Source organism: Canis lupus, chromosome 22 (assembly GCF_003254725.2).
Source record: "Canis lupus dingo isolate Sandy chromosome 22, ASM325472v2, whole genome shotgun sequence".
In the NCBI taxonomy this organism is placed as follows: domain Eukaryota; kingdom Metazoa; phylum Chordata; class Mammalia; order Carnivora; family Canidae; genus Canis; species Canis lupus.
The window spans coordinates 519,516-535,855 of NC_064264.1; the positions used below are offsets into that span (position 1 = coordinate 519,516).

General features: G+C 34.0%; 1 protein-coding gene across 3 annotated transcripts in view; it reads left to right on the forward strand.

Annotated features, from left to right (window-relative positions):
- Positions 1-16,340, forward strand: part of INTS6 (integrator complex subunit 6) — a 90,722-nt gene that overhangs the window by 65,607 nt on the left and 8,775 nt on the right. For all 3 annotated transcript variants that reach the window (XM_025478396.3, XM_025478395.3, XM_025478398.3), the window contains 9 exons: positions 199-353; positions 4,898-5,050; positions 5,165-5,297; positions 6,182-6,276; positions 8,473-8,583; positions 9,806-10,021; positions 12,148-12,274; positions 13,004-13,146; positions 13,346-13,577. In XM_025478396.3, the coding sequence (XP_025334181.1) occupies positions 199-353; positions 4,898-5,050; positions 5,165-5,297; positions 6,182-6,276; positions 8,473-8,583; positions 9,806-10,021; positions 12,148-12,274; positions 13,004-13,146; positions 13,346-13,577 (1,365 nt within the window). The remainder of the gene's footprint in view (positions 1-198; positions 354-4,897; positions 5,051-5,164; positions 5,298-6,181; positions 6,277-8,472; positions 8,584-9,805; positions 10,022-12,147; positions 12,275-13,003; positions 13,147-13,345; positions 13,578-16,340) is intronic.

Here is a 16,340-nt window from a genome sequence, read left to right on the forward strand (position 1 = left end):
GGCTCGGGTCTCGATCCCATAGGGAGCCTGCTTTCTCCCTCTGCCTATGTCTCTGCCTCTCTCTCTCTCTCTCTCTTTCTGTCTCTCGTGAATAAATAAATAAAATCTTTAAAAAAAAAGTTAACTTTGTGTGTGTGTGTGTGTGTGTTTTCCTCCTTAATGATACATCCTTTCTTTGTCTTAATTTCTTTGCTACAGATGGGCAGCCAGATATATCAAGACCTTTTGGATCACAGCCTTGGCATAGCTGTCACAAACTCATATATGTTAGACCAAATCCTAAAACTGGGGTTCCTATAGGTCATTGGCCTGTTCCAGAATCATTTTGGCCAGATCAGAATTCTCCAACACTAGTAAGTACCAAAAAGACTGTGACTTTGTAATAGTAACCATAATAGTTTTAAGCACTGCTATGAAAGGTTAATTTACAGGAATTTGACATGTTCAAAGTGCTATGGCGAGTGTTTTAGTACACTGTATCATTTATTATGAAGTAATAGAAAAAAGGTATCTTTCCTTTAGAGTCTTACTATGCTTATGTTTTTATTATTGGCATCTGGGTACAGAATCATAGATTTAACACAAATTTCTCTTTGGTCTCTAAATATAATGTAACAAGGATTTGTCTCTGGATCACAATTTAGAATTTAAATGAAAGTTTAGAAAATAATTCCAATTGTTTGTAATCTTTTAGGACTTAATCTTAGAGATTTATGTTTACTTTCATGGTTTTAAGTTATGTCTAGTGTTTTCATTCTGGAAGTTTTAAGAAATATTGTGACTTATTGAATGATCATTGTGAATTATCAGTATTCACTGTTGTATGGTTCTTATGGTGATAGGACCATATACAAATATACAAATTTACAAATAATACAAATTAATATCTAGTCAATGTTGTTAATACATTATTCTTTCAGATTAGCACATTTTCTAGTATGAGGGTATCATGGGATACTTTGTGGAAGAACATGACACACCACCGTAGCTCTTTTGCTATTAATTACTTTTAGAAGAGAAGAATTGTATTTCAGAGATCATGAAGCTGTTTTAACAGTGTTTAATGCAGTTATCATTTTTTTAATTCAACTGAAACCTTTCTGAAACCTTTATACTTTATTATTTTTATAAGTTTTTTTTTTTAAAGATTTTATTTATTTATTCATGAGAGAGAGAAAGAGAGGCAAAGACACAGGCAGAGGGAGAAGCAGGCTCCATGCAGGGAGCCTGATGTGGGACTCGATCCTGGATCACACCCTGGGCTGAAGATGGCTGAGCCACCCAGGCTGCCCAAGTTTTTATTTTAATTCCAGTAAATATCCAGTATTATATTAGTTTCAGTTATACAATATAATGATCTAATGTTTTCATACAACACCTGATGCTCATTACAACAACTACACTCCTTACCTATTTCACCTATCCTCTGACCCACCTTCCCTTTGGAAATCATCAGTTTGTTCTCTATAGTGTTTCTTGATTTCTTTCTCTCTCTCTTTCCCCCTCTTTGCTCGTTTGTTTTGTTTCTTAAATTCCACATATGGGTGAAATCATGTGGTATTTGTCTCTGACTGACTTTGCTCAGCATTATGCTCTAGCTCCATCCATGTTGCTCCAATGCCAAGATTTCATCCTCCTTTATGGCTGAATAATATTTCATTATATATACATATACCACATCCATTCATCAATTGATGTACACTTGGGCTGCTTCCATATCCTGGTTATGGTAAACAATGCTGTTATTAACATAAAGGTGCATGTATCCCTTTGGATTAGTGTCCTTGTATTCTTTGGGTAAATACACAGTGGTGCAGTTGCTAGATGGTAAGGGCATTCTATTTTTAACTTTGGGGAACCTTCCTACCATTTTCCACAGTGGCTGCACCAATTCCCACCTAGTGCATGAGTTGAAACCTTTAAAGTTTAAACCTGTATCAGCTCTTCAGGCCAATACTGACTTTTAGTTTATACAAGGTCTATAAAAATATTTCTTTTATTTATTAGGAATTTAATGAAGTAGTACATGAAATTAAGGCTTTATGAGAACTATCGTTTTTATTCCTTTTCTTTTCTTCTGATTGAATCATCAGTTTCAAAATCTGGCCTTTATGGAGAAGCTCTTAATTTCTTTAAATTTTACACTCTCTTCTGGAGCCCTTTCAGCTTTCATAGAATAGATACTATATTTGTATGAAATATTGTCTTATTGCTTATTCATTCTACTGTATTTAACACCTGTAGTAGTATGTATAGTCCTTGTTGATCCCTAATAGAAATCCAAAACCAATGTCACAAGCATTGTCTATTAATATTGCTTTAGTGGTCTGTTGCAAATTGTTAGATTTTGAAGTGTGGGTGGGATTTCAGTTGGAGGAGGAAACAGTATGAGCAAAACGTATGGAAGTAAAAAGGAACAAAGTGTACTTAGAGGACTGAGAAATAGCCGAATATAGGTGGGTCATAACATGTATGTGGGACATTGAAGGTATTAAGGAAACTAAATTGCTCATGACTTTAAATGCAATTTGAGCTTTTCTCATAGGGTGGGGCTCACAGAATAAGTGAGAATGTTTCTAACAGTGCTGCTTTAGGAAATTTAATCTGGTGATTGTCATCTGCAGCAAAATTAGGAGATGAGTTGGAAGGTAAGCGGGTTATCTAGAGGGTTTTGCTATGATTCACATAAGAGATATGAAGATGATGGAAGAGAGAATCATAAGAAAGAGACAATATTGGACAAAACTGGCAAAATTTAGTAACTGGAGGATATTAGAGGGAAAATGAAATTTTTGTAAATAATGGTATTCAAGTAAGATGTATTGATACTGAAGTTGTGATTTGTTAGAGACTGGGTCTGAATTTAAATCATGGCTCCACCTATTATTAGCTGTGTTACTGGTCAGTTATCTTCTCCAAGCCTCAATTTTCCTCTAGTTAGGTGGAGATAACCTCCATCTCAGGGAATTGTTTGGGGGATTAAATGAAGTAATAAATGCAGAATTTTCTTTGCCATGTTCTAGAAGACATCCTCCTTCACTAGCACATACTTTTCCTTTTGGATCTCAATATTTTCATCCAAAAATATGAGTTTCATGGACTGATTCAATAAGATGTCAGGTACCTGTGAGATACAGGAGCACAAGAGGGGTAAAACAGTGCTTACCTCCTGGAATCTTACCATTCCATAGGAAGGTCAGACTTGTAAACATAATACAGAACAGTGTGCTAACTGCACTAGGCATGGAGCAGAGCCCAGAGGAGATGGTGCTTAACTGCCTCGTATGTATTTGGAGTACATGGCGAGAAAGGGTGTCAGGAAGAGATCTTTAACTTGCTGTTTCAGCCTTCAAAACTTTGGTTGCAATATGCAAGGGAGAAAATAATAAAGCAGTCAAGGATAACATGAAATCTGGGGCATGAAACGATGATGATGTACGTGGGTAACTGCAAGTGATTTTGCATGGCTGGAGCACAGGGTGTTTGTACATGGTGTGGTGGTTGAAAGGCAGATAGGGACCAGATCATTAGGGATCTTTGTGTATGATATTTAAGGAAAAGAGTCTGGGTCCTAGTTTTAGGTGATTGACTTGCTACTTTTACCAAATAATTTTAGATAGGGAAATTACATGATCATATTTCTATTTCATGGCTATGGAATTGATTAGAGAGAGCTAATTAGAGAAGTTAATTAAAAATAAGCAGTTGTACTAGTCTAATCTAAATGATGAAGGCATAAATTAGAGTACTAAGAAATAGAAGATAAATTTCTAGAGAGATGAGAATTTAGTATTGACAGAGGGCAGTAACTAAATACTGAGCACCTACCGAGTTTGTGTTCTGCTTAGTGGCTTAGAAGTAGTGGGATTTTATCTAGGTCTTTGTGACAGTTAAATAATGAGAATAAGGAGCAGATACTATAAGGAGAACACCTAGGTTTTTAGAACAGGTTTTATGGTTTGGGGGAGAGAGAATGAATCACGTAATAATGTGTCTGAGGGACTTAGAGAAGATTCTAGTTCTGTCTAGTAGGCAGGGGAACATAAGACAGGTGAGAGAGGTTTGGTCCCAACTCTGGATTTGAGAGCCACCAAGGTATAGGCAATAATGGAGTAGTAAGAGTCTTTGAAAGCAGTAGCGTTTCAGATTATTTCCTCATAGCTCATATTTCCTTTACCCATTTTCAATCAGTGAGATTTTTAGGACGGAGACTTGGGGGGGGGGATGGGCAGGAAATAGAATAACATGCCCTCCCTCCCCCCAGGTATTGTGTTTTTTGTACGTTTAGATTGAGTTGTCCAAAGTAGTTTGTATATACCACAGAGATAAACAAATCAGTCTACTGGCATAGAGAAGGAAAACATTAGAACTTTTATTTATATTTTTCTCCTATTTTTATTATTATTTTAATATATATTTTATTAGATACCTATGATTTACAAATAATTTGTAAGTAAATGTATATATGTACTAATATGGTATATTCAAAAACTTATACTAATCAAGGTGTGCAGTTTGGAAACTACTATATACAAGAAATTAAATTGCCACAATTGAGAATTTAGGAAGGTTTCTGTATTTCAGTTGTTTCTTAGATGTAACAATTAATGAGTACTTACTTAATTCCAAAATCCTGCACTTTTCTGATAAATTTGATTTTAAGACCTAAAAAGATTTTATTTTACATATATTTTAAAATTTTTAGTCTTTTTCTTATGAATGTAAAATTTAAGCATTACATTTTTAAGTATCTTCCTTCAGCTTTAATAGTGTTTTCAGTAGTAAATTAAACTGTTAACTAGCAAAATTGAGGAACAAAGTAAATTTTGATAGGGATACTGGAAACGAGTTTGTTTATGGTATTTTGTGTAAATAGTAATAAGACTTTCCTCTCTAGCCACCTCGTACATCTCATCCTGTAGTGAAGTTTTCCTGTACAGACTGTGAACCAATGGTTATTGACAAATTGCCTTTTGACAAATATGAGTTGGAACCTTCACCACTGACTCAATTTATCCTGGAAAGGAAATCTCCTCAAACATGTTGGCAGGTAAGCTGAAAAACTAGAGTGACTTAAAAGTTGAATGTTCTTCTAAAAAGTTAAATCGAATCAATGATTATAAAACATTCTGTAAAGGTCATATGAACCACTCCCTTTTAACAGGTATATGTGAGCAATAGTGCAAAATATAGTGAACTTGGTCATCCGTTTGGTTACTTGAAAGCCAGTACAGCACTGAACTGTGTCAACTTATTTGTGATGCCTTACAATTACCCAGTCCTCCTTCCCCTTTTAGGTAAGTCATTCTTGTCCCCTTCTCTATGGCTCAGCATACATACATATTTTCCTAAAAACAAAGTTTGGGAACATCTCTTTGTAAGTTCTAATGTCTTATGGAAATTAATGGAACTGTTTTTAATATTCTGAATATTGAACCTATCTAAGGTTGTGTTTTATAGCAACCTGTGTATATTTGTGGTAAATTAAAAGTCATTGTCAAAACACCTTTGATTCTATAAACTATTGAAGATACACTTTTAAATTTTAAATATTGTAAGTTTTCTACAAGTTGGATTTCTCATATGGTTAGAATTGGTAATTTTAGGCTTTGTATTTAGTAAACAAGACATTTTGTAGAAGCATATATCTATAAATCTGAGTATTTTCTTTCTAAGAATTTATCTGTACTTCTTCACTTGACAAATATTTTTGTAAATGAATGAATTTATTACAAAATAATATAATAAAAGCCCAAAGTTAGTTTCTGGGGACCCTTGACTATAATTTTTGGGGACTATGGTTTGAGAAGACTTATTTCCTTGTAAAACAGAACCACATCAGATTTAAAAGTTATAGTCAAATATTAGGTATATTTTATAGACAACATTGTGCATACTTTGCTTATATCTTCAAATCTGTTTTATTTCTAGGTTTAGATAGTGTATAGATTTTCTTGTATTTTCTGATTCTCCCTTTATTGTTACATGAAATATTGTTACATGAAATATACAATTGGCATCTTTTAAAATTTTGTCCCTTTTAATCTTGTTAAAAACTTAATGTCTAACGTTACTCTCCTACAAATAAGAAGGCAGACTGTAAAAATGGAATGTATTTGACTTGATTTTCATGTGTGAAAACAATAGACAATAATGGTTTGTCTACATTATACATTTATAGATGACTTGTTTAAAGTACATAAAGCAAAACCAACATTGAAATGGAGACAGTCATTTGAAAGTTATTTGAAGACAATGCCTCCCTACTATCTTGGGGTAAGAATGTTATTGTTAAAAATAGAATTTGTTATAAAATTTAACATTATGCTTCTAGTTTACTATGGATACTAAACTTTTATTTACTGCTGTTATAGAATATATATGTCATAAAAATTGAATTTTAAAAAAATGACCAATATAGATATAATGGGGAAGAAAGGTTTTAGTGATTTGCAGAATAATGATAATGATCATGAGAATGTATATATCATACATACATTAGTATGTTGATATTATGCTAAGCATTTTACATGTATTAACATCATTTAATTTATATTGTAGCTCTGTAAGGTAGAAATCATTCTTATTTCACCAATGAGGAAACTAAGGCACTAACAGATTAGATTATTTGTCGAAGGCTACATATCTAATGTGAGTGAAACTGGAATTCAGTCCCAGGCAGCTTGGTTTTTAGAATAGTTCCAGTTGTTTTACTTCCTTGTTAAATTCAGTTTTATAATAATTTTTCTTTAAGGGTGGTACAGAATGGTTTTTGTTGATTCCCTAAGTCTCCAGAGACATGTTTTTAGGTAGATAAGTATATATTCTCATGGAATTGTATATTTTTAGACCCACAAGTTTGTGATTACATTTGATCCTTGAACAGCACAGATTTGAAGTGTATGGGTCCACTTAATGTGGATTTTTTTTCAATAAATATAAAGGAAGATTTTTTTGAGATTTGTGGCAATTTGAAAACCTCGCAGATGAACTCTATAGCCTAGAAATATTTTAAAAAATCAAGGAAAACTTAGGTGTTTTGTAAGAATATACTGTATATATAAAATACACATTGCATACAAAAATTGATTATGTGGTTAGTAAGGCTTCCTTCTGTCAGTAGCAGGCTATAAGTATTTAAGATTTTGGGGAGTCAAAAATTATATGCGGATTTTCTATTGTGTGGTGTCAGCATTCCTAACCCATGTTGTTCAGGAGTCACCTGTACTTAAAACCTAGTGTATCATAGTAGATAAGACCAATAATGTATATATTATTAAATACATTATTTACTGTATGAAAAGTAACTTCTTAACAAAAAGACCAGTGTTAAAAGCACTTTTAAACATTACTTTAATGCAAGAATATTCTAGCATTTGACTGTAATTTGTCTAAATGGTCTCTACTAAGAGCATTAATTTCTGGAGCTTTGAAGATCATATTCTAGAGTTGTAAGAGTTAAGTTGTGTGTCTAGCACATGGTGCTTGCCATGTAAGAGTGAAAAGGAAGAAACAGTGAATATGAACTGTTACATATGTTGACTTATTTATGTTTCATAGCAACTTGCAGGATTTAGGCAAAGCTACATGGATTTTAAATATCAGAGCTGGGATTTGATTCCAGTTTGACACCAGCACTTATACACTTTCTGATGTCAGTGAATGGCTATCCTTCTTTTCTAACTGCATCCCACTCATATATGCTAGACTGTCCTGTTAGTGATATTTTCATTGCACAAATGGCTCTCAACTGGGCTCTCCTTACAGTTGAAAATTATTTCATAATACCACATCCACAGTAAATATTAGATTCGTTTTTCCTTCTTATTTTTCCTTTAGAGCTTGGGTTTTTGGTTTTGGTTTTCTTTTCTTTTCTTTTTTTTCCAGTTCAGGTAATAATAACAATAGTAATAACTAACACTTACTGAATGCCTACTGTATACCAGACGATTTTATCTGTGCTTTACATATATTGATTCGTTTAATCCTGTGATGACCCTATGAAGTAGATATTATTGTCGTTTTACAAATGAGAAGCTTTAGACACAGAGAAGGTATAAAACCTGGTCTGGGGTCACAAAGCTAGTGAGTAGATGAGCCATAATCTACCCAATTACCCAAGGTAGAAATCTTCCATTTTTCTTGCCTCCTAAAAATTTACTTCCTAATTTCTGTTGAATCTATCTCTGTGGTATGTCTCTGCCCATTTCTTCCAAACTTAGTATCACCAATAATACCAAGGTATCTAGAACTTTACCCTTTCTTTTCCCAGGTGTTGTTAAAGTATAGCCTCTAATCCTTTTAAGCTACCTTTCATACCACTGGCAAACATTTTACTGAAATACAAATATGGTTACTCTCTTATTGAAAAAAAGAATTTTTTTTTTTAAGAAATCTTCAAAACTGATAATACAGGTAGCCATACATTTTTGGCAAGCTTAGGATTGAGTGATGTTTTCTTTTTTCCTATAGCCTTTGAAGAAAGCTGTTAGAATGATGGGAGCACCTAACCTAATAGCAGACAGTATGGAATATGGACTTAGTTACAGTGTCATTTCATACCTCAAAAAATTGAGTCAACAGGTAACGTTAAGAAATAGAGCTGTTAAGTATTTTGAATGGTTTTGGCTAAGATGCTTAATAGGCCAGATGTTAGTTCTGTGATGGTATGTCATATTAATATATTATGTTTTAAAACCACATATATCATAGATTATTAACATAATTCAGTGTCAAGTACATAGTATGCTGTGTTTTGGAATGTTAATTTCAATTAATAATAGTTTGTAGAGATGGCTTCATTGTTGTGGTCCTAGACTTTTTATCTGTGGAACATTCTTTGTTTTGAGAAATTTATGTTAGAAAGCTGTTTTTCTTAGACAAAGATGAGTTTCTTTTGCTTAATGTTTTAAAATCTGTAGTTTTTTTTAATTCAAAAATGGGAATTACTTTTGAAATATTTGTAAAAAACTGAATATTGACATTTTGAGCATAAATCACATTAGTAGATGCTCTGCTGGTCAAGCAGTATACACTTAGATTGCCAAGATATTAATACTATATAAAATACGTTGTTTTTCTAGTACTTCTGCCGTCTGTAGTTAAAATGCTCATTGAGATGTACGTTGGAAGGCATCAAAATATCGTTGTTTTCCAATGAAAAACTACATCATTTTTTATACCTATGAACATTTAATTATGTGCTAATAATAGTATTTAAATAAATACCGATGAGATTTTTTTCCCCTAATTTTATATCACCTCTGAATTGGAAATCCATATTTTCATTTAGGGTGCACTTACATTTCATGGTTTAAGTGTAGTGGATATTAGTATATAAAAATAAATTGAAGTTGTTTTTGTTTGCCCTGCTCCAAAAGGTTATAATTGAATTGATTTAAAACTGTAAGACAGGCAGCCCTGGTGGCTCGGCGGTTTAGTGCCACCTTCAGCCCAGGGCCTGATCCTGGAGATTTGGGATCGAGTCCCACATCGGGCTCCCTGCAGCAAGCCTGCTTCTCCCTCTGCCTATGTCTCTGCCCCTCTCTCTCTCTCTCTCTCTCTCTCTCCCCGTGTTTCTCATGAATAAATAAAATCTTAAAAAAAAAAAACAAAGCTAAGACATTATTATTTAAACTATATTTAATTTACTGAGAACTTGACATAAACTATGCTACCTGGGTTTTTAATTAAGTACATACTTTTTATAACATAAATATTTAATATATGGAAGACCAAGACTGTTAGTATTTAATTTGTTGATTTAGATTATGTCCAGACTAAATCTTACTTATTTTTACTTTAGGCTAAAATAGAATCTGACCGAGTCATCGGATCTGTAGGCAAAAAAGTAGTACAGGAAACTGGAATTAAAGTTCGAAGCCGATCACATGGTTTATCAATGGCTTATAGGAAAGATTTTCAACAGTTGCTCCAGGGAATTTCAGAGGATGTTCCTCACAGACTGCTAGACCTTAATATGAAAGAATACACTGGGTTCCAAGTTGCTTTGCTTAATAAGGTAAATGTTATATGAATTTAGTACTGCTCCAGCTATATTCTGTTGAATTGTTAAATAATCAAATTTCCTATTAACTAATAATTTTAGTTTGTCCAAGCTTTAGAAGTACTTCTATACCTCCGAAGAATAATGATCATTAATACTATTACTGAATCATTGAATTTTAGAATCAAAACAAACATTATGTATGCTGAGTGGCTGAATAGATGGACTGATGAATAAACCAATCTATTCATTTTTATAGATGAGAAAACATATGGGGCACCTGGCTGACTGAGTAGAGCATGTGACTCAGGATCCTGGGGTTGTGAATTTGAGCCCCATTTTGAGTGTAGAGATTACTAAGAAAGAAAGACAATAGAGGCTTACAGGTTGCCTAACTAGTCATAGAGTTCACTGCATTTTGGTACTTATACTGATGACCTTGGGTACATCATAAAATGCTTTATGAATATTCATTATTTAAAAGATCCTTATCCCAGTAGCCTTTTATGTAGAAACAGACAAGCTGATCTAAAATTTATATGGAAATTCAAAGGTCCTAGAAAAAGAGTTTTGTAAAATAATAGTTACAAGACTTGTACTATCTAATTTTGAAAGTTACTGTAAAGTTGTAGTGATCATCAACAGTGTTAAGTTGTTGGCATATGGATAAACATATAGATCAGTAGAACAGAAGAGAGTCTGGAAGTAAGCCTTCACACGTATAGTCAGTTAACTTTTAACAAGTTTTAATAAGAGGTGCCAAAATAATTCAGTGGGTCAGAAGACAATCTCTTTAGAAATAGTGCTGGAACAATTGGATACCCATATTCAAAATAGTAAATTTGATCGTTACCTCATATTGAAGTGCTCATGAATCTTAAATGTAAAAACTAAAACTATAAACTTCTAGAAGAAAACAGAGAAAGTCTTTATGATGATGGGTCAGGAGTCATCGAAGGTTTCTCAGATATAACACAAAAAGCACACACACACAAAACTTGATAAATTGAGCTTCATTAAAATTTAAATTTTTGTCTACAAAAGAAATTCTGTAAAATGAACAGGCAAGCTACAGCCTGGGAGAAAATTATATATAGAAAAAAGAATTAGTATCAAAATATATAAAGAAGTCTGTCAACTCCGTGATTATAAGACAAACACAATAAAAAATTGGTAAAATATTTGAACAGATACTTCACCAAATAAGGTACACAAATTTGAACACACACATAAAAAGATCCTGTATCTTAATGACCATTAAGGAAATGCAAATTAAAACTAGTGAGATCCCACTTCCCATCCACTAGAATGGCTATACTTACTATATAATCAGCAGTTTTACTCCAAGGTGTATCTGTCTACATGAGAAAAACGAAGACAATAGCCATAGAAAGGCTTTTTATGCAAATGTTCATAGCAGTGTTCATAATAGCCAAAAACTGAAAGGAAACTTCATAAACTGGAAAATGGATAAACTGTGTTCATAGAATGGAATACTACTCTGCAGTCAAAAAGAACAAACTACTGATGCATTAATAACCTGGATGAATCTCAAAATATCATCCTTAGTGAAAAAAGCCTGATAGAAAAGATTTGATATAGCAAAATTCCACTTATAAAATGGAATGTAGGGAGACAGGAAGCAGGATTAGTGGATGCCTGGGGATAGGAAAAGGGATTGACTACAGATGGGCACCAAGAACTTTTTGGGGATGATGGAAGTGTTCTTAACCTGCATTGTGGTGATGGTTTCACAACTGTTTGCTGATATTCATCAAACTGTATACTTAAAATGGGTTAATTTATTGTACGTGAATGATACGTCAAAGCTGTGTTTCTTCTTTAAACTTTCAAAGGTTTTAAAATTTGGAAATTTGTTTTATAAGCTATTTACTTCTCTTAGCCTGAATATATAATAAAACCTTGAAAGATGTGAATTTGAGGTATTTGATTAAGCTCATTACCAATTTTGATCTTCTGGTTCCCAGGTGTGTTTAGATGGCATCATAATTCTTTATTCTATTTTGAAGCTAATTAGACTTAATATATCTTATTTCAAAACCTATGCTGCAGGCTAGAGGTTTTAGTCTCTTTTAATTCTATGTTGGAAATAAATTTTGTCTTTGAATGATTTTCAACAGGATTTGAAGCCACAGACATTTAGAAATGCATATGACATACCAAGGCGGAATCTTTTGGATCACTTAACAAGAATGAGATCTAATCTTTTGAAGAGCACCCGCAGATTTCTTAAAGGACAGGATGAAGGTTAGATCATGGTTTTAGTAATGGTATTTTTTTTGTGAATTTCTTACTTTATATTGAAAAAATATGGTATGGGAATATAACTTTTAAAGAATTATTAGTAGTATTACATTTTCTTTTTAAATTCAAACAAATGAAGTAAGGAGTCATCTCTGATTCTCAACTTTTTTTTCTATCATCACTGTTGCCTCAAATTCTATTCCCCCGAGGTGACAATCTTTATTAGCAGCTTACTTTCTTTTCTTTGGCTTAGTTCATGCATTCACATGCACACACAAAATCATTTTCTTGTGATACACTAGTTAGTATCTGGTGGTTTAGCTTGGATGGTCAATACGTGTCCTCTTCTTTCAACAATATCTGTAGCATGTAGTACAAATCAAGTCAGATGAGAATTTAACTCTTTGCCATCTCTGATATAAGCATTCCAACTATAGCTTTATATAAAAAGGATTATCTCTGTGTATGTCTTTCCTGTAAATTTTGCTATAATTCTACTTCTTTGGAATAGAGAGAAGAGACATTCCTATTCATGGTAATGTTAACACATCATTACTTATTTTATACACTCAAATGGACTACAATATTTTTGCTTTTAGAAGATAAAGTCAATTCTTTTAAATTTTACTTTAAAAAAATCTCAAAAAGATTTCATTTTAGTCACAATATTTATAATGACAACATATGAATAGTGAGGTTAACTTTTGTTGTTGTTCTCTTCTGTTTGAAAAGATCAAGTGCACAGTGTTCCTATAGCACAAATGGGGAATTACCAGGAATACCTCAAGCAAGTACCTTCTCCACTAAGAGAACTTGATCCTGATCAGCCTCGAAGGTTGCATACATTTGGCAACCCCTTTAAGCTAGATAAGAAGGTAAACTTGAAATGTTCCATTGTATAATTCATTTGTGGATTTAACAGTTCTTAATTTAACTAAAGTAAGCTACTTTTCTTGGTAGACTAATAAATGTCAACATAGTTATAATACAGTTGCTCTAATGGGGATTGGAATTAGTTGTACCATTTAAAAACTGTATGTAAATCTAGGGAAATTATATATTTTTTTGTTACAGGGTATGATGATAGATGAAGCAGATGAATTTGTGGCTGGACCTCAAAATAAACATAAACGACCTGGAGAACCAAATATGCAAGGAATCCCTAAAAGACGTCGCTGTATGTCCCCATTACTAAGAGGCAGACAACAAAATCCAGTTGTGAACAATCATATTGGAGGAAAAGGACCACCTGTACCGATGACTCAAGCACAGCCAGATCTTATTAAACCCCTTCCTCTTCATAAAGGTAAGAATTTAAAAACAAACTTTATTTGCTGCTTTTTGTTTCTTTTGTGGGGATGAGATTTTTGTAATAGATTGTGGAAGAAATTGATTGATAAAGCCCAAGAGTGTCTAGAGAAGATACTTGTTTATTTTAAATTAGCATGTGATCATTTTGTATGTCTTTTTAAAGAACATTTGTTGGACATTTCTTATGTTTATCATGCTTTATTATAGCTAGCCATAATCTAAATACCATTTATAAGTCTGTTAAATAAAAAATTCAAAATACCGTTTACAAGTCTTAAGTATTTCAAAATAACACTTATTAAAGGGGTATTAGCAATACCCACAGAAAGATGGTTTTCAATTTCAGGTTAATTCAACAACTAATTAGGGGCACCTGAGTGGCTCCGTGGATGAGCGTCTCAGGGTGTGACCCTGGGGTCCTGGGATCAAGTGTCACATCAGGCTCCCCACAGGGAGTCTCCTTCTCCCTCTGCTTGTGTCTGTGCTTCTCTCCCTGTGTCTCTCATGAGTAAATAAAAAAAAAAATCTTTAAAAAAAAAAACAATCAACTAATTATTAAATACACGTGCTATTATGAACAGTGCTAGGCATTGAGGTATCATAGTGAACAAGACAATAGTGATCTCTGCCTTTATGATGAGTGAGGAAAGATAGTCATTGAATGTTGAGTTAGAATGTGATGAATGTTATAAAAGGTGGTAAGATGATTTAACTTAGTTTGTGAGGTCAAGACCCTTTACTGAGGAAGTTATGTTTAAGCCAACATTTAAAGGGTGAATGGGAATTGTTTCACTAAAGCTGTGCATTTAGTAGTAGTGCTAAGCAGTATGCTAGGCACTATAATATGCTACAGTAGTAGTATAAGAAAAATATGTGCAAACAAATATACAAAAGAGAAGATTATAGGAACTGAAAGAATTCCAGTTTAGCAGAGGTGTTCAGAGTCAGATAAGGTGAGAAATGAAAGATAGGCTGAGGCCAGATCATGGAGGGCCTTGGAGGCCGTCGTAAAGATTCTAGACTTTAAAGACGAGAATTTTTTTTTTTTTTAAGATTTTATTTATTCATGAGACACACAAAGAGAGGCAGAGACACAAGAGGGAGAAGGAGACTCCCTGCGGGGAGCCCGATGCAAGACTCAATCCCAGGACCCCGGGGTCACACCCTGGGCTGAAGGCTGGTACTAAACCCCTGAGCCATGCAGGTGTCTTGACAATGAGAATCTTTGAAAGATTTTGAAGAGCTAGTGACCTGACCTGATTAGCATTTTATAAAAAACAGGCCGACTGTACTGTTTGGAATATTGTTTGGGAAGAATAAGAATGGATTTAGGGGAACCCTTAGTGAATTAATGATTTCCTTAAATATAGGTAGTGATCATTTATGGCTTATAGCTATAGCATCATAACTGGTGAGAAAGCAAATATTCTATAACTCCTGATGGCATTATACAATACTACTTTTGAAGTACTCTTGCCAAAAAAAAAAAAAAAAAAGAAAAGAAAAGAAATTGAACCTTAATCTGATCAAGCCTCTAGATCTAACTACCAATTTATAGGAAATAGAGAGGTTGGAGAAACATATTAAATGACAAAACAGGGATACAATTAGCATAATCCAGATTGTGGTAAACTGTAGGACAAAGAATATGTGTTTCTACAGAAAAAAATTCATAAAAAAGGTTACAGAAGGATTTTATAGATTAAAAGGTAGTTAAAAGACATATAAACCAATAACAATGTATGGGACCTGATGTGGACCCTGAATCAAACAAAATCAACATTTCCCTACAAATAGAAAATATAAGGTAATTAGATTGTGGACATTGATAGGGTATTTGATGTTGCTAAATAATTGTTATGGATGCATAGAACTTAGGAAACCCAGGGAAGAGCTAATGACCTGGCAGCGGAGTTGTGCGAAGAACATGTGTTTGAGAAATACCTGGATGCACCAGCAAAGACTTGGTGATGATGGACTGGGTATTGGAGCCAGGGCAAGAGAGGAGTTGAGCGATGCTGGGTAGACGAGAGTGACAGGTTGAGTGGAAGGAGAGAGGGTGAGTGAGTTGAGAGGCACCCATTGCCTAGCCACGTAGAGATCATAAAGTAGGAGTTGGGTATTTTAGTTTAGACCTCAGAGAAAGAGGCCGGGGAGAAAGGGAGCTACAGGAGGCAGTCTTAACCTTCACCGGAGTGTATTAAATTACACCAAGGGAAACCACGAGAAGGAGAAGCCTACAGCAGAACTTTGAAAATGCCAAAGTTAAGGGGAGAAATAAGGTTCAAAAAAGGAAATTGAGAGGGAAGAATCCAGAAATAGGAGATGAGAAGAACTTGGTGTCGTGAGAGCTAAGGGGAAAGAGAATTGAGTGGTTGGTGGCTTCAAATAATTTGAACAGATTGGTCAAGAGGATTGGAAAAGTTGTGTTGGTCTCTGGCTACCTTAGCAAGAGCGATTCTGGTGGAGTAAAGGTGCCAGAACACTGAAGAAATGGGTGGAGGCGTAAGAGATGAGAAAATGGAGACAATGAATGTAAACAACCAGTTTAAGAAGTATAGCTGTGTAAGGGAGGTGGGGAGAGAGTGATAGCTGGAAGAAGTCCTGGGGTTAAAAGTTGTGACCTTGCTTGGGCTTTAAGATGACAGAGTTGAGCATGTTTAAATGCTGGTGTGATGGAGAGAAAGTGTAGTCAGCACCAGATCCCGGGGAAGGCAGAAAGGAATGGTCCAGAGCCCATATGATAGAATGTTGCTTC